This window comes from Neopelma chrysocephalum, unplaced genomic scaffold, assembly GCF_003984885.1.
Source record: "Neopelma chrysocephalum unplaced genomic scaffold, ASM398488v2 Primary Assembly neopelma1_26, whole genome shotgun sequence".
In the NCBI taxonomy this organism is placed as follows: Eukaryota; Metazoa; Chordata; class Aves; order Passeriformes; family Pipridae; genus Neopelma; species Neopelma chrysocephalum.
Window position 1 is genome coordinate 16,043,257 of NW_020897695.1, and position 26,132 is coordinate 16,069,388.

Sequence of the window (26,132 nt, forward strand, 5' to 3'; positions counted from 1 at the left end):
GCAGTACTAGGGGAAAAGAAAGGAGGAGACTGAAATGAAAGTGATGCTAGTGAAGTCTGCAAGAGCTACATTTTTATGTAGCAAGAGCTACATAAAAAAGATGTTCTGAAAATACCTTCACAGACATTTTATTTCACTTTACTACTAAGCCTTTACCTTTCACCTACCGTTTCGACCCTCGCCCGTCACTACAGGACTTTTTGCATGTGGGTAAAGCCTTCAAGCCTGCGCAATGGATTTTTTAGGTGAGATGCAGTATGCGCTGCCTTACCCAAAAGGTGCCCGCAGATGATAAGATCATTATCCTTGGTGATTTCAATGCCAGAGTAGGTAAGAATTTTGAAGCCTGGAAAGGAGTATTAGGCAAGCATGGTGTTGGAAACTGCAACGATAATGGTCGACTTCTGCTAGAATTCTGTGCGGAGCAACAGTTTACCATCTCTAATACTATCTTTCAGCAGAAAATAGTCTGAAGACAACCTGGATGCACCCCAGGTCTAAGCATTGGCACCTCATTGATTATGTCTTGGTGCGTCGGAGAGATGTCCGCGATGTCCTCCACACCTGCGTGATGCCCAGCGCAGAATGCCAAACAGACCATCGGCTTGTGCGCTGTAAACTCAACTTTAATCTCAAATTCAAACCCAAAAGGGGCAGTATCCCAAGGAGAAGACTCCAAGTTAACGATCTCCAATCAGCCACAGTAAGAGAAAGATTCCAGGCAAACCTTCAAACTAGGCTCGAAAACCATTCCACAGACTCTGCAGTTTCCTCCCCTGAAACAATTTGGCATCATATTAAAAGCTGCATCCTGCAATCCTCTGAAGAATCTTTAGGGTTCTCCCTCAAGAAGAACAAGGACTGGTTTGATGAAAACAATCAAGAAATCCAGGACTTGTTGAGGAAGAAGAGAACTGCCCACCAAGCACACCTTGCACTGCCATCTTGTCACGCAAGAAAAACAGCCTTTCGTCTTGCATGCAGCAAGCTCCAACAGAAACTCCGTGACATCCAGAATAAGTGGTGGACCGATCTAGCTGCAAAAACTCAACTATGTGCAGACACAGGGGATCACAAAGGATTCTATGAGGCCCTGAAAACAGCATACGGGCCTACGTACCAAGTCCAAAGCCCATTACTCAGTGCAGATGGTCAAACACTTCTGACAGATAAAACCTCCATTCTGAATAGATGGTCTGAACACTTTCAGACTCTTTTCAGTACCAACCGTGTAGTACAAGACTCAGCAATTCCTCAGTCCATCACACAACAACCGGTGAAATACGAATGGGATACTGCCCCCACTTTAGGAGAAACCCTCAAGGCCATACAGCAGGTGAAAATTGGCAAGGCAGCTGGGGTGGATGGAATTCCACCCAAAGTCTGGAAACATGGGGGCCTTGCACTCCATGCTAAATTTCATGAGCTTGTGGTGTGCTGTTGGGAACTAGGCGAACTACCTTCAGACCTTCGTGATGCAGTCATCATCACCTTGTATAAGAGGAAAGGTACTAAATCAGACTGCTCAAATTACCGCGGTATTACTCTGCTCTCCATTGCTGGCAAAATCCTGGCAAGAATACTCCTGAACAGACTAATACCTGCTATAGCAGAAGGAATTCTACCTGAAAGTCAGTGTGGTTTCAGAGCCAACAGGAGCACCACAGACATGATATTTGCTCTCAGACAACTGCAAGAGAAGTGTAGGGAACAGAACAGAGGTCTCTATGTAACCTTTGTCGACCTCACCAAGGCTTTCGATACTGTGAGCAGAAAAGGTCTCTGGCAGATTTTGGAACGTTTAGGTTGTCCCCCCAAGTTCCTTAAAATGATCATCTCACTTCATGAGGATCAGCACGGCCAAGTCAGATATGGCAACACACTTTCTGAGCCCTTTCTAATAAAGAATGGTGTGAAACAAGGCTGCGTTCTCGCTCCTACCCTATTCACAGTCTTTTTCAGTATGATGCTCCAAAGGGTCACGGCAGACCTCGATGATCAGGACGGTATCTACATACGATATCGTACTGACGGAAGCTTATTCAACCTAAGGCGACTGAAGGCCCACACCAAGACCCTGAACCATCTTGTCCGGGAGCTGCTCTATGCTGATGACGCCGCCCTTGTTGCCCACACAGAAGCAGCTCTGCAGCGTTTAACATCCTGCTTTGCAGACGCTGCTGAGCTCTTTGGGCTGGAAGTCAGCCTAAAGAAGACTGAAGTTCTCCATCAACCTGCACCTCAGGAAGTCCCCCATCATCCCCACATCACCATCGGCCAATCAGAACTCAAATCAGTCCAACAGTTTAATTACCTAGGCAGCCTCATCTCCTCGGATGGTAAGATTGACGGGGAGATAGATAACAGGTTAGCGAAGGCATATAGTGCTTTTGGAAAGCTTCATAAAAGAGTCTGGCGAAATAAACACTTGAAGAAAAGTACCAAGATCAGTGTTTACAGAGCCATAGTGCTGTCTACTCTTTTATATGGCTCCGAATCATGGGTCATCTACTGCCACCACCTGCGACTCCTAGAACGCTTCCATCAACGCTGTCTCTGCACAATCCTAAACATCCACTGGTCAGACTATGTGACCAATACATCTGTTCTCGAACAGGCAGCAATCACAAGTATTGAGGCCATGTTGCTGAGCACACAGCTGCGTTGGGCTGGGCACATCTCTAGGATGAAGGACCACCGCCTCCCCAAGATCCTGCTTTACGGTGAACTTGCCACTGGCTGCCACAAGAGAGGAGCCCCGAAGAAAAGATACAAGGACTCCCTGAAGCAACAACTCAGCCTTGGCCATATTGATCACCATAACTGGTCCACTCTGGCCTCCAATCGGGAGGCCTGGAGACAAACCATTTATAACGCTGCTGATGCTTTTGAGAAAGCGCGCAGGATCACCCTTGAGGAGAAAAGACAACGCAGAAAGAATCGAGCCTTACAGAATATACCACCTAAGGAGTCTTTCTGCTGTATCTTTTGCAACCGGACATGCCTTTCTTGTATTGGCCTTTTTAGCCACCAACACGCTTGCAAGAAACGTGGGTAGAGCCCTTCCCAAATCTTCGTTCGCGAAGCCTAGCCATGACTAAGCCTTTACAGCAAAATCATCACCTGCCTTTTTGTTCCAAATAACAGTTCTGTAAAGAAGTGTGTGACTAAAAGATTAGGCAGTCTAACTTCCTTCACATTGAAGATGGATATACATTGAAGGCAGCAAGCTGTTACATTGGCTTCAGTCTGCTCTTTCTAAAATTCTCTTCTGTGATTACTGAATGAAAAAAAAAAAGAAAAACCAGGATGAAGTTTATCACTTACATTGCTTCAGAATATCCAAGTCTGTTTCAGAAGATGCCAGTAAGAATAAACCATTAGAATAAAAAAAAAATAAATTCAAACCTTATGTTTTAATATTGCTATGTTATGTTCCTAATGTTCCTAACGAAGTATTAAACTCAGTTAGAAAAATGCATCTGGGATAGGAAGGCAAAAGGTCCATTAAACCTATCAACTTCATCAAGGTCTGTAACTCGTGACTTTACTTGAACACCTTCCTCAACCTGCAATATGGAATTCCTCTGGATATCAAAGAAATTCAACCTATTCTCAGTGTCTGTTTCTTCCTGCATTTCAGTACTCAGGGGGAAAAAGTAGGAAAGGGGAATTGATACAAAAGTATTAACTGCAAAGCAGAACAAGCCATATGCACTAGTGCCAGAATATCCTTGAGGGGGAGATATTTTGTTACACCAAACATGACTAGTTATATTTGCCAAATGTAAGGTAAAGATTTTGCAAGCCTTTCCTAAAGGAGCATCCTTTCTTCCTGTAGCATATGGTTTTCAGGTTTTCTGTATATTAAGTTAACTTGAGATCCACATTTTCTTACATGGGAAGTTTGCCAAGGAAGTTATTCCCTTTGGTGCATTCAAAGGGAATGACAGTTCTGGTTGCTGCCATGAAAGGCTGCATCTCCTGTAAATTTAAAATGCATAGGTACGGTATAGAAAGGAGTTAAAACACTCAATCTGGAATAATTTTCTTTGCTCCTCTCAAACATACCTATAATACCAGCAAAGTTGACTCAAAAACTGTTGTTCAATCCTGCCCTTCCCAGGGATGATTCTGCTCTCGAGTACCTCAAAGACATCCCCAGAAGCACTTTCCACCAGCCTTTTCTAAAGAAACCTGCTTGCTTTTGTTTCTAGTGAAAATGAGGTGATTGTTCACGTGAAAGGTCATGGTAATGGACTGGTTGCTTGGCATGGCAGTCTGATAGCAAGCTGACTTACCTTGTACTCAGAACAGCTCTGAAGTGGTCAGCGGTTATCCATGTACCCCAGATATGTTTTGATTCCAAGATGTCCTTATGGGACAGTATACCAGCTGCTCAGGGATGGTTCCTCTGGCAGTAGTGTCCTGCAAGCATACCCAGTAGGAAAAATACAGCAATTGTTACAGTAAAGTCAGGGTGAAACAGCTGTGTCTCCCAGCTTGGGAAAGTTTTTGCTTTGTGGACTCTCCTTTCAGAGTCAGAGAATTGCATTTGAAGAACGATCACTGCTCATTTTGGTGTCACCTAGAGAAGTCACCTGGCAGCAGGTAGGTGAATTTTGAAATGAAGTAGCACAATTGAACTTTACTGTTTCAACAACTGGAAGGAAGGAGCTTGAGACGAATGACCTTGCCTCTGGCTTACTGAGATGCAGGGACAGTATGATACTGGCTGTCATGGTAGATTTCTCAAAGTTGATTTGTTCTTTGTGATAGAAGTGCTCAGAAAAACAACAAAATAATAGCAGAATCTAGACTTTAATGTGTTGAGCACATCTCAGGCCTGGAGAAGTGTTTTCATATCATTCTTCTGTGTTCCTGGGAATCACAAGTATTTGAACTGATTTCAGCAGCTAAACAAGCAGGTAAGAAAGCAGTTCACCCTGAGGTTTTCTGGTTTTGAAAAGCTGAATCTGTGAACTGTTGGAAACACAGCAGTGTGGCTGTGTGCACTTTGTAACGTTACGTTTTCATCGGGCTTGAAAATGAGATTTAAGAAAAGACTTGTTTCAAGAAGCAGATTTGAATGAAGCATCTAAAAGGAAAAAAAACCCAGCAAGCTGTTGACCAAACTGATTCCATTAGCTGCTTGTCATGTATCCATGACAAGCTTAGGAATGTTTTGATTGATAACTTATTGCTATCTTAACTTCAAAATATATTTTGTAAGAAAGATTTCTTGCCTTTTTCACCCATTGGGAGGCAGTTAATCTGTATTAGGTTGCTTAAAGCTCTGAAATACATCAATTGAAAAAAAAACAAGACCAAACTATTTCAGCTTTATTAAGAGTATTTTTCATTTTGTGCAAGGAACTTGGCACTATGTAATCAAGTTTCTATTAAATACCAAAAGGGTGAAAAAAATACCAAAAAGGGGAGAAAATGAACATAACTCAGAATATACTTATGATTTTTGGGGTTATTAGTTTTGTGAGGGTCAGGAGCCTGCAGAACAGTGTGATCAGGAGCTCGTATTTTCACATGGCATGACAGTGCACATGCTACCAGACTTAACATACAATTTAAGCATGTCTGTGGTTATCTATAGACATTTCTCACATGTACATGTCAGAGTCCAGGCTTTTTTGGATGTTCCACGGAGGGAGCTTTTCATATTTAATCAAATTTACTTATTTGATATATTAGGCCATTATATGTGATTTGGATTTAGGAAAGTGATACACCAGTACGCTGAAATAACAAAACAAGCGCACTGTAGCAAGGGCAAGATACAGTGGAATCACAATACAAATGTAATTTCCAGTAGTAGTTCCTATATTCTGCACCATGACAGTGCCCCGTCATTGCCAGGAAGTAATGTGGGCTGTGGCCAACTCAAGCCAGTGGCTTGCTTCAGATTTCATTTGCTGGGCTGGCTGGCTCAGGAAGACATGATTCTCCAGTAATGCCATTGACAGGATTGCCATCAAAGAGGAGGAGCAGAAGGAAGAAGATGCTTTCTGGAACAATGTGGTTTTCTGCTATTAAGAACTTCACTCTTTTTAAGCTGGCACATCACAGGCAGGAAATAGTCAGTGTCTGCACTTGACACCCCTGAAATATTTGAAGTTACACAGCCCCTGTGTTAGACTTTACTTGGAGCCACCAGATGCCCTTCTGAGAGGAATTATTCTTTTGGACTCATATCAGATGCTCTCCTGTTGCAAACTGCTGCCCTTCAAAACAAGGCAGGGTTTGGGACCTTTGCAATCCAAGAGCGTTCATGCTTCTGCTTATACCAGAGCTGCTTTCAAATGGAACAGAAATCTTTACACTGAAAAACTCAAGCTTGCTTTCATTTTTGGATGCTAGATGCCTCTTGGACTTACTTAGAATAATGCTTTCCTTGTTCGGGCACAGCCTTGTATGTAGCAGATCTCCCAGCCCTGTTCAATAAATTTGAGACAACGAATATTATGTGTGCATGCTCATTTACTATCTGCCAGACCATTCCCATTTCTATTTTCTGATTCCTTAATTAAGAGGGAAGGGGTTTGGCTTATATCAGCAAGGGGCCTGAAATATTACAAGACTAACTTCTCTAGTAACATGATTTTAAGTGCTTTGCATGTCTATTCTCATTGCATGTACTAGACAACAGTCATAAAACACGTTACCTGCCTTTTTCTGTTTCACTTTGAAGAAGCAAGCGAAGTTAAAGCACTCACATTTCAACTAAATTAAGCTCCATCTTCTTTCATAATCACTTAACCCACTTAATTTTCTGCAATAGAAGTTGTATTCTGTTAGCAGATTGATTAATAGGGAAACTCAGAGCATAAGTGGAAATTTTATTTTAGGAACCTGGGTTGGGTTTAGAAAAAGCTAAAATGATTCTTTTTATACTTTGATCAACAGAAGGAAAATAGACTATTTGCTGTCATGTCAGTAGTTTACTATGATACTAAATCCCCTTTTTTTTCTTTCCTCCATCAAGATTCCAGCTTTATCTTCTACTATATAAAACTGAACATAAAAGGAATGGTGCCTATCTAAAAAAACAGCCTGTAATAACTACTTGCTCAACATCTTTCAAAAACTTTATACAGGTCAGGCAGGTTAGCAAGCTGCAAAATGTTGCCATCTTCTGCGAAGTGTTCAGGAGGCAAAAGATGAGTCCTAAAAGCTTTGTAAATCACATGTTCCACAGTCCATTTCCATGTTTTTGAACCAGAATCAGAATCTTCATTCTGAAATACAGGAGAAAAAGGACAAACAATTAAACTGAAGTTTTTTACCAGAGGAGAACATTCCTTAAAAAACTTTAAAATGTAAGACTACAGCAACTGTAAAATTCTGCTAGTATTAAAGAAGTTCATTCTATATAGTCAAGTTAATTTTAAGCTCTGTAAAGTAATTGCAGAATGGGTGAGTGTAACGGAATAATTAAGCAGATATTTAGACACAGTCGTTTTTAATTTATATGCATCCTTATTCTTCTATAGAAATATACCATGAAAGTATATTTGAGCATCCCAAACTCAGAGGCCAAGGGCTCTTGTAATAATATAAAATACACTGCAATGCCCAAAGTTAAAAGGTTCTCTCAACACATATAATACCTCAGAAAATTTAAGCCACATTGTTTCAGAATCTTGCCACACTGCTACTTGATTCACTTCACTGAAAGAGCTGGGATTAGAAGTCTATAGCTGAAAGAGTGGAAGTTTCCTATAGGTTGTTAGTTGTGTGTTCATAGGACTAGTTACAGTATTCTTGTACCTGAGAGTTTGTTGGATTGGCTTCGTCTATTATATACTGCTTTCTGATGGAGTAGAACATGGAAAGTTCTTTACTTAGGCTTTCAAAACACTCCTTTTCTTCATCCCAGTTTACCTGTTACAAGAAAAATAAGTCATTTTACAGAATCTGGGTAGCAGTCAGAGACTTGATAGAGTGTCTTAATATGGAAAAGTGATAATAATGTATTGGCCATTTTTGTGCTGATAAGGTAAAGGAATAGAACAAAGAAAGTGTAGGAGTGCAGACTTTTAAATCAAAATACAGGCTCATTCAGTCAGGAGTTATGAATACAGAGGCAAAGCACAACTATTCAGTAACCATAGCAAAAGTGTCTGGAATACATAACAGTACATTTAAGCTGCACCAGAAATTGCAAAGGAAGGGCTGGAGTTGCTTAAATGTGAAGTAAAAAAAAGTAATTGCAAATTAATAAAATCATTGACAGAATATACCTCTGTGGCCAATCGAAGGATAAACATAGGCAGTCCTTCCAGCGGTGGAACATAGTTGTCTATCAGAAGTGGTAACCCAATAAGATTTCCTTCCTGCAAGGCAACATTGCTGCTTCAGTAAAAAAAATGTTCTTTCTTGCAGTAAATGCACCAAAACTATCACGTACTGTAAGACTGATTCTTACCAAACTCAGTGAGCCTTTGGAGTAGCTGAAGCTACAAGTTTTTAAAGCCTGACGCTAGGCAGACATTGCAGGAAGAGGGTTACTGGCATTGTTTAACTTCACAAGGCATGGATTTAAGCCACTTGACTCAGGAAAACCTGAATTCAGCTTCTTCCTCTAGCTCTAGCCACTGACTACACAGATCCCACTTCCCAGGACAATATCCAAATGAAGTGCCTGGGCTTGATGAAGCTGTTCACTTTTGTATAAAGTAAGGGATGCACACCTTGTTGGTTAAGAGATCTGCATTCTAGTTATGGAAGCAATGACTAAACTGTGGATTGCCCAGAGATGTTGCTGAGTCTTCCTCACTGGAGACATTCAAAAACTGTCTGGATGCAATCCTGTGCAATGTGCTCTAGGATGACCCTGTCTGAGCAGAGAGGTTGGACCAGATCACGCACTGGGAATGGGTTCCAACCTTATCCATTCTGTGACTTGGTAAGTAGTTAAATATAAACTTTGTGTAGCACCCTTCTTAAAGGCAGCGTTAAGTCCTGAGCATTTTTAATGAAAGGAGTAAGCCATCTAAATTGTACTGGAGCTAGTTCTTAGTGATACTAAGCACTGCAAACAAACTATTGCAGTTATCTGTTACCAAAATGTAAAATCATGGAATCATTTAGGTTGGAAAAAACCTTTAAGATCAAGTCCAACTGCAAGCTGAACGCTACCAAGTTCACCATTCATACTGTCTATTACTATAGCAGCAGTCACCTCATCAATTTCAAGAGAAAAATAATCCTTCAACATCTCAGTCTTTTGTTTCAGAAACTCCACAATGTACTCAGCAAGCCCTTCTTTTGGGCCATCTTCTTCCGTCCAGCCACTTTCAGGATCCTCTAAAGCAAGCATTGAAAGCTCATATAAAGGAGCTGGCTCCTAAAAATGGAGAAGGCATAACTTCTGTTAACAAACAGCACGGTCTATTGGAAATCTATAGCTTGTTTCTTCACATAATAACTAACTGCAATATGCCACATCTGCCCTGCAGAACAAACAGTTCTGTTTATCATAACCAGTCTAAAAAGGTTTTAATTTCTTTATGATAGTTCTGTGCAGTCCCCAATCCTGCCAAGTACTGCAATATTTGCAGGATAAATACTGGCAATCAACACTGTATTTCTGTAGTTTGTGTATTCAAATTAATTATTTCTCCTAATGTAATGAGCAACAGCAAAACTTGGTGAATATCTACAACTGGCACTAATAAAAAGCAGCCAGGATGACAATGTAACAGTAGAAGACACAAAAAATTAAGAGTATTCTACATTCTGTTCTTACTGTAAAAGAAACAAAACAACACTCTTGTAGTGGACAATAACCAACCTGACCATGCAACCAAAACTATGCATTTGTCTGACGGGACAGACTTTTTTAAAAAACCTTGTTATATAGGATGTATTGTAAAATTATACTTACAGATAACCTTAAGACTCCAAAGTTTGCAAAGTCGTAAATAAGTATCTGGTAGAAGAGTTCTTGGCTAAATTGAAGCACAAAAATTAGTTGTATGGACAGGATCACATCTCTTCAAGTTACCATAATTAAGAAGGGAAAGTAAGAATCATCCCGGAAACATCAGATGTACATATCCAGTCATATTAATATCTTCCTTTAACTAAAGAGTTTAAAGATTCACATGCACTATCTAGATATTTACAGTTAAATCTATTTCTTGGTTTCTGACATCATCAGCCACACCAGTGCAGAAATGTTACATACTGAAGCATCAAACCAATATCAATTTATTCCCCGAAAACTTATATTTAAACTTCTTTACTCATTTGCTGCACTGCAAGAAATGCACAGGAGCTGGGAAATTGATAGACATGTCTATCTCAAGTATATTTTCTGATTTGTTACAAAATTTAGGTAGCTGGCCCTGTAAAGCTGCATATGCAAAATTACAAACTTTTTGTTACAATCATGTCCTGCAGATACTCTTAAACCAACTGGATACAATGTTTTACAGGACTTTTCTGAAGCTTCTGCTTACTCATCTTTATACAATGTGCTGTAGATGATCCTGAATCAGATCATGATAATGATCATAGATCATGGAGACAGATGATCATAAAGCAAGAAAAAGCCTTTTCCTTCCCACTGTCTATGAGCACACAATACAGTAGCTGGCATTTTAATTACACTGATTCCCTGCAACTTCTCCAACGTGGGCCAGAATTGCTTCCACTGTTCCGAACTGAATGCTTAAATCTTTAGCCTCATGACTTTTAGGATAGGCAACAAGAGAATGGTGTTGTTTTTCCTGTAATTTCCTTCCTTCTAATTAGCTTCAGTACTTATTTCAGCTGCCAACAAGTCTAACAGTTTCTTTACCTGAGTTTTGTTGTATTGAGAAGGTACAGTTTTGTCTGATATTGGGCCAGAGCCCACTGTGGACTGACACAGCCAACAAAGGAGTGATCATGTAGCATCTCCTGAAGTTCTGAAACAAGGCAGGGGTGTGGAAGAAACAAAAGGATATAATTTCATAATTATATATAAATTCTGGATTTCATATTTGCAACCCTGCTCTCATTTATTCAGTCGAGTGGTGTCTTTTTAGCATTAAAGTCTCAGATTATTGTTCAGTCACTACTATAACCCTGCTTCTTCTTATAGGCCTGTCCTACCAATTATTCACATGTTTTGAAATATTAATAATTTCCGTGCACACTCATACTATTAAAGCATCTATGAGAACAGTTATATAACAGTTAAACTACAAACGCAAATTAAAAAAAATAAAATTAACATCCCTGTGTTTGAATAGCCTTCCAAAATTAATTTCCAGCCATAGGAGATTAGTGAGGGAGAACTGACATACTTCAAAGAAAACTGCAGATTTAAACCAGCTTTGCAATACAATCTAGTACTGTCAGATTAAATTCTGAAACTGTGATAGAATAGGTCCATAATTTTTTTTTTCATAATTTTTTTATTTTTCTCTCACTAAGTAAGTTTTTTAATATATATGAATGAGAAGGCTGGGAAAGATATGAGAAGTCAGATTCCTTAGGAGTTCATTTTAGGCATTCCACAAAGAAAATTCACTGGTTGCCGTCCTTGGGAGCATCTTCGTTACAGAAGCTCAGCACAGCACTGCAGTCACAGCATGTACAAAGCACTACACTACCCTAATTCCACCGGAAAAGGTAACATTGTGAGGAGAGATTTCTTTCTTTCCAAAGTCTCATAGGTATTTCTTACACATGTGAAGTCAAGACACAACTTCAGGGAGCTTCACAAGTTTTATTGTGTATTTTGAGACATTTTTGGATATTTTATGACTCAGGGACAACTCTTTGATTTCAGTATTTAAGCAGTTACTACCAGATATGGAATTACTGGCTCAGAATTACCAGTCTTCTGCAAAACATTTTCTGAAGCACAAGTAAAGTGTAAGTACATGCTTTTTAAAGTTCAAGACTTTTAGTAATTTATAAAAAAGTTATCTATTACAATAACAATTCTTACCAGAAAAGAGAATAATATTTTATCAGTTTCATCGTTTCATGTAAGTGGGACAGATACAAATGAAAATGAAAAGCAAAAGCTTTTGTTAAAAGCTTGCTTAGGAGCACAGTGAACTGACTGGGCCTCCCTTTAAATACCTTTTTCCTCAGCGGTTCAAACAACAATAATGAGTTGGTGGAATAAAAATAATCTTGGGAAGCAAAAACCTTGCTTACTTGCATGTCCCTGGTTACTAATTTCCTCCTGAAGAGTCAATACACTAGTCAAATTGATAATTCTTCTTCTAGGGGTGCAGGCAGCAGTCATGTCCTTTATGGTGTCATCTTTCTCCATTTCTACGTCTGTGTCTTCCCGTGGTCTCTTTCTGCAATACCAAACCAAAAGGAATTAGGTCAATTCTCCTATCACTTAGGCAAAACACAGCAACAGAAGGGATGCTCAATTCACATGCTGTACATTAACACAAGAAATGTAGACAGTTTCCCAGAGATTCCCAGAGTGACAGACTATTTTATTTTGCTTCCGAGGCATAATCTGTTAGGAAAAGGTAGTTCAGAATTTTAAGAGAATTTATGACACACTAATACCAATCACATCAGACAATTGTTTAAGCACCAAGCAAACTGGCCTCTAAAGGACTCATTGAAAAAATGTTGATATTTCTAATGATTTTTTTTTTCATGATAATTTCTCTGTAGTACTGGGAAGGGGAAATCAGATTCCATCAGACAACTTTCACCTCTTGTAACAGCTCCTGCAGGAGCTGCACTTTTATCTTTACTAGGGTAATCTCTGCAAAATTCTGCAAAATACTACTCATGTAGTAGGATGGGGGGCCTCCAAAAAGAGACAGACCAGTATGACCTCCCTAAACTGATGTCATTATTTATACTGCTTCCTGCCTTTCAGTATGAATGGAAATCTCATTCCAGTTACAAAATTTATCACAAGTTATGTAATTTACAGTTCACGGATTAAGTTTAATTTCCCAACAACATGTCATGAAGAGTTATTCTAGGAAATTTTTCCCTTCTGGAAAAGCGGAAGTCCAAAGAGATCAGAAAAACCTACAGTTTTAGGGCCATGCTATGAAATAAACAGGTAGCCTTGTACCACCTCAGGAAAGATGAGACTTACCGAGAAGGCACTGTCTCATGAGACAAGTGCCCACTCTCACTCAGCCCTCCAGGCTTCCCTATGTCCTCGTGAACATCAGCCATTTCAACCAGATCACTGACTTCTTCCATTTCAGCATCCTGTGGTCTGCTTGCACCCTCCAGAGGTCCTGCATCAAACTCTGTTGTCACTTCAGCGGGGCCTGTCTTTGGGGAGTTGTTCACTGGCTGAAGAAAAGCATCCAATTTCTGCTCTCGGGAATCAGTGCGGACCATCTGATGTGCGTAAACTTTATCACTGGTTCCTTTGGTAACCACAGAAGAGTTGGCTGCTGATTTTACAACCTCATTGGAAGAACAGTCAGCCCCTGGAAGCAGTGTCTTCATTCAGACAGATATGAGGAAGCAAAGAGATTGAACAGCAAGAAAAAAAAAGAAAACAAAACCAGAGAGATCAGCCACACTTCTCACACTATCTTACTGCTCAGAGGCAAGTTTGAAACCCCAAAAACACAGTGTCAAGTGCTTAAACAGGCCACCAGCTTTGCATCTGCTATCCGCATAGAGTGAATGTCATCATCTTAGCAGTTAAAATCATTAGTTAACATTCCTTTGTCTCAAAGGAAAAAAAATTATTGTAATTCTTATGCTATGCTCTAGATAAAGAGAGATTAGAAAATCTTCCTGATTTTTTTCTGGTCAGATTAAAAGTGTTGTCAAATACACAGAACAGTTTCCTCAGTCACATCTTCACATAAACCAGGGCAGAATAAAAAACCAATTTACCACATGTGAAGGCAAAATAAAGAAGACTGGTCAGGTACTTGACATAGAAGTATTTAAAATGTTTTCATAGGTTTTTTTCTCTCTTTTGCTTCATTGTTAACGTTGGTACACTAAAGCAATTTCATCCCTGAAATAGAGAGCAAAGATCTCAAGGTACCAGTAGAACACTGATGATTACCAATCCCTGCATAGACTGTACTATTGAACAGAGTATATGTATCCCTGATGGTTAAAATAGTGCAGAGCTGCAGTCACTTCACATATGTTCTTACCTGAGTGAAGTACATCCTTGAAGAATTAGAGCCCAATAACCTGCTCTCTACATGTTGTTGCACACGCTCCAGAATACTGTCTTCATGAAGAAAATGGACCTCATGTTTTGTAGGGTGCACGTTCACATCTACATTTTGGGGAGCTATTTCCAGACTGAAAAACATTTTAAAAGAAGTTAACCTAAAATATCCCATGGATGGTAGAGAGAGCACATATTGGTTCAGTACAAAATTTCTCCAGCTTGGAGGCATTACTCTGTGCAAAGAAGTCAAAAAGATTCTGAACCTTGCTAAAGTTACATTACAGTCAGGTTTGTTTAGTACATTAAAAAATAATTGATCTGAAGGACTCTACTCCAAACTCACCAAAATCAGCTTAAACCAATACGTTTAAACCAATTTCTCTATTTTATAACTACAAAAACCTGGTTTTAGAAATATCTTTTACTTGCACTGTCTCATGAATTAATATGAAAGGACTTCAGCTGAAGTTACAGACATTCACTACTTCTAAAAATAAGGTCTGTCTTCTTAAGATTTTATGTGATTTAATTATCTCCTGTCTGGTGATTAATTACCTCAGTGCAGTGCTTAACATTATTATCAGGAACAGAAGTGTTTTTCTAAACCTACTCACCCTAGCTATATCCTGCAAAATAGTATAAACAGGCTACTTCTTCCTATTACTTTACCTTAAGTATAGGAATGGATGGGTACTTTTTGGCAAATAAGCAGCGTACACAGTTTCTATGGCTTTCCGCAAAGCGGCTGACTCTACCAACCGATCTGAAACACAGAACAAAAGGCTATTTCCAAAGAGCCCAGCTGAAATACACTGCACAGCGCCCAACCACTCCTTCAGACCAACAACTTCACGCTTGGTATCTTCAAAGGGTATCTGTTATACCCATTTTTCCCCCGAGGTCTATTTATTCTTCATATAAAACTAGGAATAGACAGCATTGTCTTAGTTTGTTTTGTAAGTTTTTTTTTTTCCACAAATACCAAAATAACCAAACTACCTTTTTATTATTTCAATACAGTCAAGGTTTCTTGCATCTCAGGCCAGTGTTCTTACAGAATGAAGAGATCACTCTGTGTAAGTTGGCAGGACACAATCATAACCTTGATACTCCAAAGCTTAAGTTTCTTTAGGTCCAATTTTAGCTGCTTTCATTATTTAGAGTGTAAAGCATGATGCACATTACAAAACTAAAAACAGTTTAAGATCTACAATTAACTGAAATACTTATTCCTCAAAATGTGTTTAAGAAGGCTTATACATTTTGTAGGTCTGCAGAAAGTTTTGTCCTTCTGATTATTAGCTAAGCAACATATCACTGTACAAAATGCTGCCTTTTTTTTTCAAACTTACGGTTTATGAAGAGTAAAAATATACATTTCTTCACAGAGTAGTTTGCATTCGTGATGTAACCTTTCATTTTAAAGGCCAGATTTGCATCTTCACAGCCCACTTCTATCAGTTCTCTATTAAGTTTAACAGAAACAAACAAAAAATTAATTCTTCTGTTGAGGCAAATTTCGAACAGTACTCACAAGTAGCGATATACTGATCTATATTCTATTTATATCACAGTAATGAAAACATTAAAATTATTTGAGAATTCAAACATTCATTGCTAGGCCACAACAATTATTTAACCTGAACTGCATTGTTTCTTCTTCCTAAGTAAATGTAAACTGGTAATGTTGTATGATTAGAGTCTGTAAAACTACTCCCATTATCTTTTTAATACCATATCACAGTATTCATAATACTATAATTTATTGATAATTCTAATATGCATTTCTCTGTGTAGGTCATTGACAGTGATAAGAACACTTCCAAATTGCCAGCAGCCAGGGGAGAACACATTTTTTTCTTAAGACTTCTCTGTCTGCTTTAGTAATCTAATATTTCTTGATAAGCTGTTAAGAAGTCATTAAAATGTGAAAACTTTTCTCTTTCTCACGCACACAGATCGTAACATTAACTATTTTCATAACAGTTTTAATAATTTTCATGATTTCATTAGTTAAGCAAATCCACTTTGGTAGTTTGTGAGCACAACTCTCTAACAAGGCATTATGCCAACTTCTAAATTTAACACAAAAAAGACTTAAGGGCTACCTATTTCCAATTCAACCTCAATATATACCGAGCACCATTTTTATCATTGATTTTTATCAATGTGTTCATTTTTAAGTCAAAATAACATCATTTTCAACTGGGTAAAATAAAAGTTTTGCTTGAAAACAAATGACCAAGGCATTTAAATTGAAATGGACTGTACTGAACTGTACAAAGGAAAAATTGTATCAAAAGAGCATCCATAGTAGATAAAAACAAATGCATAACAAAGAAATAAAAACAACATCACAAACTTTAATACTAACCAGCCTCTCTAGTTTACTGTGCTTCCTAAAGGTGCTTCCATTAAAAGTTACATTCATTATATCTGTGTGACTTTGGTAACAGAATCAAAGTGACACCCAAGTGTTTGTGGGACAAATCCGCTCAATGAACTCTTCACAGCTGAATGTGAAAGAGAGATTTTTTCCTAAAGTGGCAGGTATGTCTTCAAAAGATGATTGGCTTTATTTGGTTTTAACTTTTCTGTCGTATTTGCACAGCCTTAGCTAATGCAGCTTTTTTCAAAATAAGAAACCATAAGATTTCAGAAAAACTATGGTGAGTAGTTTTAAAATTTATCAGATAGCAGACTGGTAAGAAGCAATAAGATTTTCAAGGCATAGGAAGAGCCTAGGAACTTGTAGAGAAAACAGGTTCAGCTTGCTGTTTTTGCACAAGCATGCAGAAAGTTACAAGCAGATGGTTCCCTTTTCGTGCATTAAAGGAACAACTTTGTGACTTCCCTCTTCCCTTCAGTACAGAAATAAAAGCTACATGTTCTTCAAGAGAGGGGAGAGCTCTCTTATTGCAGCACTCTCTCTTCTCTGCAATTCACCTCAAAGGAAAGTTAGCACAACCCATGGTCTTTAAAAGAGAAAGGGAGGGTGATTCACTAGAAAACTTAATGTCAAAAGTAAACTTGATATCAACATACCTGCTAACAGCATTTCCAAAGATGGACCTAATGTTGTCCACTGTTGAGGCATTGGATAGGGTTCTAACATCTGACACGGTATCACCTTGCTAAAGAGAACAAAAATGAGTATCAATCAATTCACATTTCTGGCTGAAGTTTTAGAAATATTTAAACTAAACAATAGCATTTCTAAAACAAAGGCATGGAACATAACATCATAATAATGCTTTTGTATTCTTATTTACTTATTTATGCTTAAAAAGGCAATAGATGGTAAACAGCACAGGTTTACAAGATTTGCTAGAGCACATCAGACCCATTCAGGTTAGTAACTCCATCTTGGAAAATGAGGAACACATGCAGTTCAGTAAATAATTATCAACAATGCCACAGAACAAAGGCAATCTACTCCATCCTCTTTCATACAGTAATTTGTAATTTCAGACTCTCAAGAGAAGCTGAAACAGCTCATAAAGCTAAACCAAAACATACCGTTGACCACATAGAAAATTTCAAACTCCTGACAAACTTTTCTTATTTACTTCTAACTGATATGCTTTCTATCCAAACTGCACCAATTTACAGTTCAACATTTTAGTACATGGGAAGGCTCTGTGCGCTATTCCTGTTGCAACAGATGCAGTGCAAATTTTCAGTTATACATATTATGTATATATACACAGACACACAGTCAAGTTAAAAAGACTTTATCTACACACCTTTTTAACTGAAAAGCTGATGCCTGAGTTATGGATGGCATACCTGAAAAACAGGTAAACATAAGTCTGCAGTATGTGAAAGAAAAGATTATTTGCCTTGATTGCTGAAAAGTAGCTAGTAATGGGCACTTTCACTTCCTGTTAGACAGTAATGCTATTTGAGCCAAACTGAGCTTTTGTAGACTGAACTACTATAAAAACTACTGAACTACTATAAAAATTAACTGTCTTCTATTTATAACTCACCTGTAACCATATGAAATTCAAGGATCAGATTAGTTTATTTCTCAAAATAAAGGATCAACTTCTATAGACCTGGTTAGTTCAGTTTCACTTCATAGGTTTAACTAAATAAAACCAGCAAAATGTCCTCGATATAACAGATTCAAGTCTCAACTAGTACGGAGAAGGATCTGAATAATGGCTAGCTCACCCTTCTAACTTCCCCTACCCAGATGGTTCAGCTGCCTGTGATCCCAGGGCTGAGTTCTGATACACTACAGCTGCGTAACCTTGGCTCAAACTTTTAGGGAAGTTACTGCATTGTGAGAAAAAAACACACCACAGAACCTTGCAAGATGAGAAATGTAAAAATGCAGACAGAGAATAGACTGCTGTGACTGGGAATTCAAAAATTCAAGAGGAAAAAAAACCCCAAAATTAAGTAATAGAAAAATCCTAATGAGAAAAACAAAATACCAATGAGCTGGAAGCCTGTAACTCAGCAAGACTTTAGATCATGCTGTTCCACAGAGCAGCAGGACCTGATTCTCCACCTCCTGACTGGTCTGCCTGCCCAGTAAAGACTCTTAAATAGCTCATTCGGGAAACAGGCTAACTCTTGGTGTACACTTTTGCTACTCTTTGCTACCTTTTGTGTTTTCTGAAAGTGTGAAGCAGTTCTTTTGTTTAGATTGTGTAGATACTGCTTGCAAAGCCTCTGCACATGGCAAAAAATGCAACCAAGGGGCCCAGGAAGGGAACATCCAGTAGCTAAAGTGATATTACTCTTTTTTGTGGATGTGAAATTGCCGTTCAGCTTTTTTGAATTTTGCCAAATCTCAATGCTCCCGTGCAGTTTTTACATGGATTCTATTTAGCCTAAATGCATTTAGAGTTCAAGTCTATCACCATTTCTTTGCTGGAATTCTTACAAATAATTAATAGTCATGGATAGAATACACTATTTCTCCTGTGGATTTTTCATATCAAATTGGATGGACTGTTATCTGACACTGCATACTAACAAATAGTTAAAAAAAAAGCCTAACGACAAAACCAACAACAACAACAAAAATTACACCAAACGCACACATGCCAGTCCCTCTGAAAAACCCCATACTTCTGCCATACTGTATACAAAATTGGAGCTTCCTATTTTAGTTTACCTGCTAACAACTTCTAATATTTTTGCATATTCTTCATTTGGATTTTTTAAAGCTTTTCTCCTTGTATTTACATTGTAAAAGAGATCTTCAACCTACAGAGGGAAAGATCACAATTACAAATAATTTTTAAAATCCTCTCTTACTATAAAGTTAATCTAAATCCATCTTATTAATTTTTTTATATACAAATTTTATGAGAATACTTCAGTTTATGAAGGATCAACATTCAATTTATTCCTTACCTTCTAGATTCACCTAACAAAATGCAAATCAAGAGAAACACATGCTTTCAAGTATTTTGGTACATCAGTATTTTCACCAATAACAACTCTACAGCTCCCTTTTCACTGGAAGTTATATACCTTCTACCAAAGATGACAATGGATTCCCTGATTACACCGTGTTTTAATGAAATGCTAAAACAGTTGCTGCACTCAAGGCTGTTAATGTAATTAGAACAGCAACTTAAACTGTACATTTTCACTATTTATTTAAACAACATGTAAATTATTTTTCTGCTACACTGAGAAAGGCAGAAATTTAAAGTCCAGCTTCTTTTTAAGACACATTATCCTAAACATTGACATGTGAAACTTGCTGGGTGTATGCTCCCACAACAGCGACACATCTGCAGACTCCTAGGCCAGACTTCCCCTTCCCACCCCACACTGTGCAAAATGGACACTCCTTCCCTATCTGAGCTCCTTATTCTTCATAATCCTAATGCCAATCCTAATCCCAACTCACATTCAAGTCTTGCTATGATATATGAAAGATATGACTGGAAAACAAAGCTATGACTGGAAAACAGTGGTTTTGCAGTTTCCTGCGCCAGCCCTCATCTTCTCACTCAGGCTCATACAGTGTAGACCACTCTCCATATTCCCAGCTTTTTGTAAACCCTAACTATCCACTGAGGTTTTCAGCAGTCCAGATGGACTATGAAATATTTCTGATAGTAAATGACTATGCTGTCCTCAGAAGGAAGAAGGAAAAAAAAAAGAGGATCTTCTGAAATTTACCTCGCTGCCTTTGGTGAAGAAAACAAGACCAAAAACCCAACAAAACCAAACAACATATTTTACAAGGTGATACTGTCACATATCTTACAACAAAATTGGTGCAAGCCCAACCACCAGGGAACAGAAAAGAGATAAGAGAAAATGGGCACAAAGCCTACTATGATCTGAGTTCCTCGGTTTCCAGCACAGGGCTTCGGAGGGGCTTTAATTTTTCCATCACTGTAAGTAGCTCTAGGCAGAAAATAAAAAGCTGTCAAACATCTAGATTTAGAGAAGGGCAGACACAGATGATGACAATGGAATAAGACAAAAGAAATCCCATTATCATCACACTCCTCCCAGCAAAGAATTTGGGCCATTGGGAATCAATCCCTCCCCCCACGTTTCTGCTAGAGGAAAACTGTTTTCACTGATTTTAAGAGCCAGAAGGGCAGTGAGGGAGTGGGAATAACAGAAGTGGGAAAGGGGCAGATAATGACATATGCGTATTTAAATTGTATTACTGAGACTTTTCCTGTAAAGGCAGGATTGTTGCATTTTATCTTTCTTCAAAAATGAGACATGGCCTAATAACAATTCTTCCACTAGACTTTACACTTCCGTTATACTAACAAGAAATTCTTGACTTTACTGTAAGATCAGTTCCATTCTGACTGTAACAGGACTTTGAGCATAGGAGATTTCTGACCCATGTAGGTCTTTCAGCAAGTTATACAGATGCATAGTTTCATACAAATTGTGAAATTTTATTCTGAAATGGAGGTAAAGACAAGTGTTTATCCTACATTAGCTGCTGAAGTAGAATCCCCTTTAAGATTCCCTGACCCCCAACCCCAACTTTTAAAATACATTGTTTAGCTAAAGCTTACCTTTACAATTTGGAAAAAAAAATCACTCAAACCATGTTTTCTCACATTCTAAGTCTTTTTTGTAACTACCCTTACCCTACCCTCCTCCTTAATAAGAGCACTGAAAAGAGATACATCTGTTTGTTATTCCATGCAGCAGCAGTCACATGGATCATAGGTAGCATACCTGAATGCACACTTTGCATCAGCTGTTTTAGTTGTTACTGTAACATGGGCAACATGACTGATGCTCGCCAATGCCTAGGAAAGGAGAAAGCATCTTTGTAAACCTTGCTCTGGAGAACACTGAGGTGTGTACACACTTTAAACAGCGTGGCTAAATTTTGATATGCCACTTGCAAGTAATTAATAAAAAAGCTTAAAAGAAAATTGCAGGTCAGTAAAGCTTTAACAAACTTTAATACCTGTAATGCTGACTTTTATCTGGAGACCTTCTTCTGGCCTTTCTAACATTCCATTACCTCTTAAAGTGCAAATGGTTAACCATGTAACATAACTAAAAGAAATTTGCAAATTTATTACAGCTGGGCTCTTTTGTTTCTTCCATGTTAACAAAAAACAGCTGGAAGGTTTTAGCTCTTATTTCTTCATCCTGACCCAAGTTCTTCTCTTGGCTGTAGGTAATACTACAGAGTTAGGTAACAACGGTTTTCCTGGAAAACTCAATGGACAAGTCTGCAGAGATGCAACCAGGCTCAGGACCAGATTCCACTGGCTGTGGAAATTATTATGTTGTAAGTGTGTGAGGAGAGGACTTATGCAGCCTACCCTCTGGAGCACGCAAGGATCTACGTATCTGAGCACAGGCAACATACGTATATATCTTGTTGTTCACCTGGTGTGGAAAGCTAAGCTCGTCCATGACTGTTCTTCCAGAAAAGCTTAGATACAGCCTATGAGAATATGAAGAACTCGTATATCTGAGAGTATATCTGATAATAACCTTGTTTAATAGCAAAAGCAAAGGAAGACAAATGTACATTTCAAAAACCTATTTTTAAGTGTGGTTTTAGAACAAATGTCTGACATCAAAGATTCACCTTCCACTCAGATTTTTCACTGCCTTTTACCTGCAGCATTTGAGAAAACAGGCCTTGTTTTACTTCAAAAAAAAAAATCTTATTCCAGAAAACAAGAAGAATGTATACCTCTCCCTACGCATCCATCCAACATTGAAAGACACAAAAATGTATTTTGAACTATATTCACATGGCTGACTCTCGGAAAACAGAAGCTTCTCAAAAGAGTACTGGGAATGAGATAGTATGTATACCCCATTACAGCAGGATAGCAACAATGAACAGTTTCAAAACCTTGATGAAGAGCTCACCTCACCCCTAAAACCATATGTAGAAATACTAGCCAAATCTTCAAATTTTTGCAGTTTACTAGTAGTAAATCTCTCACATACAATGTCCAGATCTTCTTTCTATGGGAAAGAGACAAGCAATAGTCACTTTGCAAGTTTTTCAGGATCAAAAACATTTATAACTTGAAATAATTTTTTAAAGGTCATATTAAACACCAGCATACAGCTGTCAAGTTTATTTACTTACTCTGATACCACAGCCGTTATCTTGGACCTGGATGAGCTTCAAACCACCTTCTTTAACTATTACCTGGATACTTGTAGATTTAGCATCCAAACTGCAGAAACCAAAAAAGCATTCTAAAGAATAAAGTCTATACGACGATTTAAAATTTATTTTTTCTCATACAAATGATAATTTGTTTCTACCCATCACTCATACTGGAATTCATTCTGTTACGTGTGAATCTTTACTGCCTCCTTCCTTTTTAACTACAGTGATACATAATTCTAAATCACCATCCACAATACTTATGAAGAACTTTCAGAAATTTAAAAACTAAGGAGGTACCTAGGCCAATACACAGATCTTCACTCCCTACTACTGAAACCTACTGCAGAATCTGCTGCTTGTTTTCACACAGCTGATACAGATCACTACATCAGACAGAGTTCTGTTTAATATCTTTATTTATGATCTGGACAAGGGGATTGAGTGTACCCTTAGTCAGTTTGCAGATGACACCAAGTTGGGTGGGAGTGTTGATCATCTGGAGGGTAGGAAGCCTCTACAGAGGGATCTGGATCAATGAGCCAAGGTCAATCATATGAGGTTCAATAAGGCCAAGTGCTGGGTCCTGCACTTGGGTCACAACAAGCCCAGACAGTGCTACAGGCCAAGGGAAGAGCGGCTGGAGGCCTGTTGGAAAAGGACCTGGGAGTGCTGGTCAACAGCCAGCTGAACATGAGCCAGCAGTGTACCCAGGTGATCAAGAAGACCAATGTCATTCTGGCTTGTATCAGGAATAGTGTGGCCAGTAGGACCAGGGAAGTGATTGTCCCTCTCTGTTTGGCACTGGTGAGGCTGCACCTCAAGTACTGTGTCCATTCTAGGCCCTTCAATACAAGGACATTAAGGTGCTGGAGCAAGTCCAGAGAAGGACAATGGAGCTGGTGAAGAGTCTAGGGTATATGTGTGATGAGGAGCAGCTGAGGGAGCTGGAGTTGTTTAGCCTGGAGAAACAGAGGCTCAAGGCAGATCTTATCACTGAAGGGAGGTTATGACAAGTTGGGGGTTGATCTCTCCCCCCAAGGAACAAGCAATACGACAAGAGGAAAGGGCCTCAAGTTGGGCCAGGAGAGGTTTAGATTGGATATTAGGATAAATGTCTTCACGGAAAGGGATGCCAAGCATTGGAACAGGCTGCCAGGGAAGGGGTGGAGCCACCACCCCTGGAGGTATTCAAAAGACGTGTAGATGTGCTGCTTAGGGACATGGTTTAGTGGTGGACTTGGCAGTGTTAGGTTAATGGTTTGACTCAGTGATCTTAGGGGTCTTTTCCAATCTAAATGATCCTATGAATTACTAACTTGGCACTGAAAGTAAACGATTCATAAGTTTCTCGAACAAGAACAAAGCACATCGAACACAAACGCGGACATGAAGGCAGCTTTCCGGACAGAGCCGCCCTGCCGTGCGCTCAGTACGGGCACACACAGGCACTGCCCTCCTCAACACCCGAGCCCACGCCCACCCCTCGCTACACGCCGCGACGCACGGCCGGCCCGCGCCAGGGGCACGCCCCGCGTTACCAGTTCTCGATCATCTCCTTGATGGCGTTGGCCGGCCTCTGGATGACCTCGCCGGCCGCGATGCGGTTCACCACGGCCTCATCCAGCCGCCGGATCACGCCGGCCATGAGTGCCGGGACAGGCGCGCGGCCCGGGCCGCCGCCGCGCGGGGAGCGGCGCGGGGACGCACCGGGGGGGGTGCCGCGGGGGTGCGCAGAGCGGGAGGGAGCGCGCCCCCTGCCGGCGGGAGGGCGCGCGGCGTGCGGGTCTTGCTGCGCTGACACTGCCGCGTCTGGGGCCCGGGAAGGGGGGGCCCGGACCCCGCTGTGGGTGGCCACGGCCCCTAGGGGCGATGTATGTCAGACCTGCGGGCCCTGGTGGACAACAAGCTGCCCGTGAACCAGCAGCGTGCCCTTGTGGCCAAGAAGGCCAATGGTGTCCTGGGGTGCATTAGGAGGAGCATTGCCAGCAGGGCGAGGAAGGTGAACTTACCCCTCAACCCTGGTGAGGCCGCATCTGGAGTGCTGTGTCCAGTTCTGGGCTCCTCAGTACAAGAGAGACATGGAGCTCCTGGAGCAGGTACAGTGGAGGGCAACAAGGATGACTGGGAGAGTGGAGCATCTTCTTATGAGGAAAGGCTGAGGGAGCTGGGCCTGTTCAGCCGTGGGAAGAGATGACTGAGAGGAGCCCTCATTAAAGTGATTAAATATCTATAGGATGGGTGCCAAGGAGATGGAGCCAGGCTCTTCTCAGTGGTGTCAAGAACAAGATGAGAGGCAATGAGCAGAAACTGATGCCCAGGAATTTCCACCTAAATACGAGGAAGAATTTCTTTACTGTGCGGGTGACTGAACACTGGTACAGGTTGCCCAGAGTGGTTGTGGAGTCTCCCTTTCTGGAGGTATTCAGGAATCCTCTGGATGGAATCCCATGCAATGTGCAGGGATGGCCCTGCTTGAGCCGGGAGGTCAGACAAGCCAACCCACTGTGATCCCTTCCAACCTTACCCGTTCTGTGATTCTGTGATTCTGTGAACTGCTGTGAGCACTGTGGTGGTTGTGTCCATCGAGGCTGAGCTCTGCGCCTATAGACAGCAAGACATAGTGCACTGGGTGTCTGACTCCTGCATGTGTGCTGATCACAGGATTCTTTCCAAGGTGTCCCTGTATGCATTGTGATATATGTTTGTGGAATCACAGTACACATAGTTACTCTATAACCTCAGGAATTGCTCAAAAATATAAAGCAGATTTGTGCCATTTGTACAATGGCTAAAACTTGGCAGCAAGTGCCAAGCTTTGGGGTCTCCTGAGGTTTGGAGACACTTGTCCAGCCGATCTCTTGCTTTCTCTGTCAGTGTTTACAGAAATGGTGGTTAAGCATTGGAATGGACTGCCCAGGGAAGTGGCGGAGTCAACATCCTTGGAGAAGTTCAAGAAACAACTGGATGTGGCACTTGGTGCCACGGTCTAGTTGACAGGGTAGTGATTGGTCGAAGGTTGGACTTGATGATCTCAGAGGCCTTTACCAGCCTAAATAATTCTGTGATTCTGTACAGCCTCATGTGTCGTTCTGGTCCTTGTGGTCCGAGTATGACCAGTGTAAAGGAGACAGGAAGCCTATTCCCTTCCTTGCAGCTGGGGAAGAGACCCTAGCCACAATGCAATGAAACCTATTGCTCTTGTAGTGACCAGGAGAGTTGCACACAAAGGAGTTAGTGGACCGCACGCCCAGCATGGCTTTGGGCCTATGTTGTGCTGCACAAACCCCTTACCTGCAGGAGAACCTCAGCTCCATGCAACAGAGCAGGCTGCCAGCAGCTCCCCCTCCATATCAGCAATTACACCAC

General features: G+C 40.1%; 1 protein-coding gene across 2 annotated transcripts; it reads right to left on the reverse strand.

Moving 5' to 3' along the window:
* Positions 1-5,644: 5,644 nt before the first annotated feature.
* Positions 5,645-24,444, reverse strand: MLH1 (mutL homolog 1). Of its 2 annotated transcripts, XM_027675697.1 has the most exons (19): positions 24,305-24,444; positions 22,740-22,830; positions 22,514-22,612; positions 21,350-21,423; positions 20,473-20,545; positions 19,293-19,384; positions 17,905-17,947; positions 17,204-17,292; positions 15,511-15,623; positions 14,828-14,921; positions 14,136-14,289; positions 13,100-13,458; positions 12,178-12,326; positions 10,823-10,931; positions 9,905-9,968; positions 9,200-9,364; positions 8,259-8,351; positions 7,786-7,899; positions 5,645-7,253 (listed from the first exon to the last, which is right to left on the reverse strand). In XM_027675697.1, the coding sequence occupies exons 1-19, from the start codon at positions 24,409-24,411 to the stop codon at positions 7,086-7,088; spliced, it is 2,250 nt and encodes a 749-aa protein (XP_027531498.1). In that variant the 5' UTR covers positions 24,412-24,444; the 3' UTR covers positions 5,645-7,085. The 2 variants fall into 2 exon arrangements, with proteins under 2 accessions (XP_027531498.1, XP_027531499.1); XM_027675698.1 differs by lacking the exons at positions 14,828-14,921; positions 17,905-17,947; positions 19,293-19,384; ... (3 more) ...; positions 22,740-22,830; positions 24,305-24,444.
* Positions 24,445-26,132: the final 1,688 nt, after the last annotated feature.

What these genes read in the sequence shown, in the direction of transcription:
- MLH1 (XM_027675697.1), bottom strand. Translation starts at nt 24,411, where the DNA reads ATGGCCGGCGTGATCCGGCGGCTGGATGAGGCCGTGGTGAACCGCATC. An exon ending in CATATGGTTTTAGGGGTGAG is followed by an intron (nt 21,424 to 22,513) that starts GTGAGCTCTTCA and finishes CTCCTTTCCTAG; the next exon opens with GCATTGGCGAGCATCAGTCA. An exon ending in CAAGGATGTACTTCACTCAG is followed by an intron (nt 13,459 to 14,135) that starts GTAAGAACATAT and finishes GTCTGAATGAAG; the next exon opens with ACACTGCTTCCAGGGGCTGA.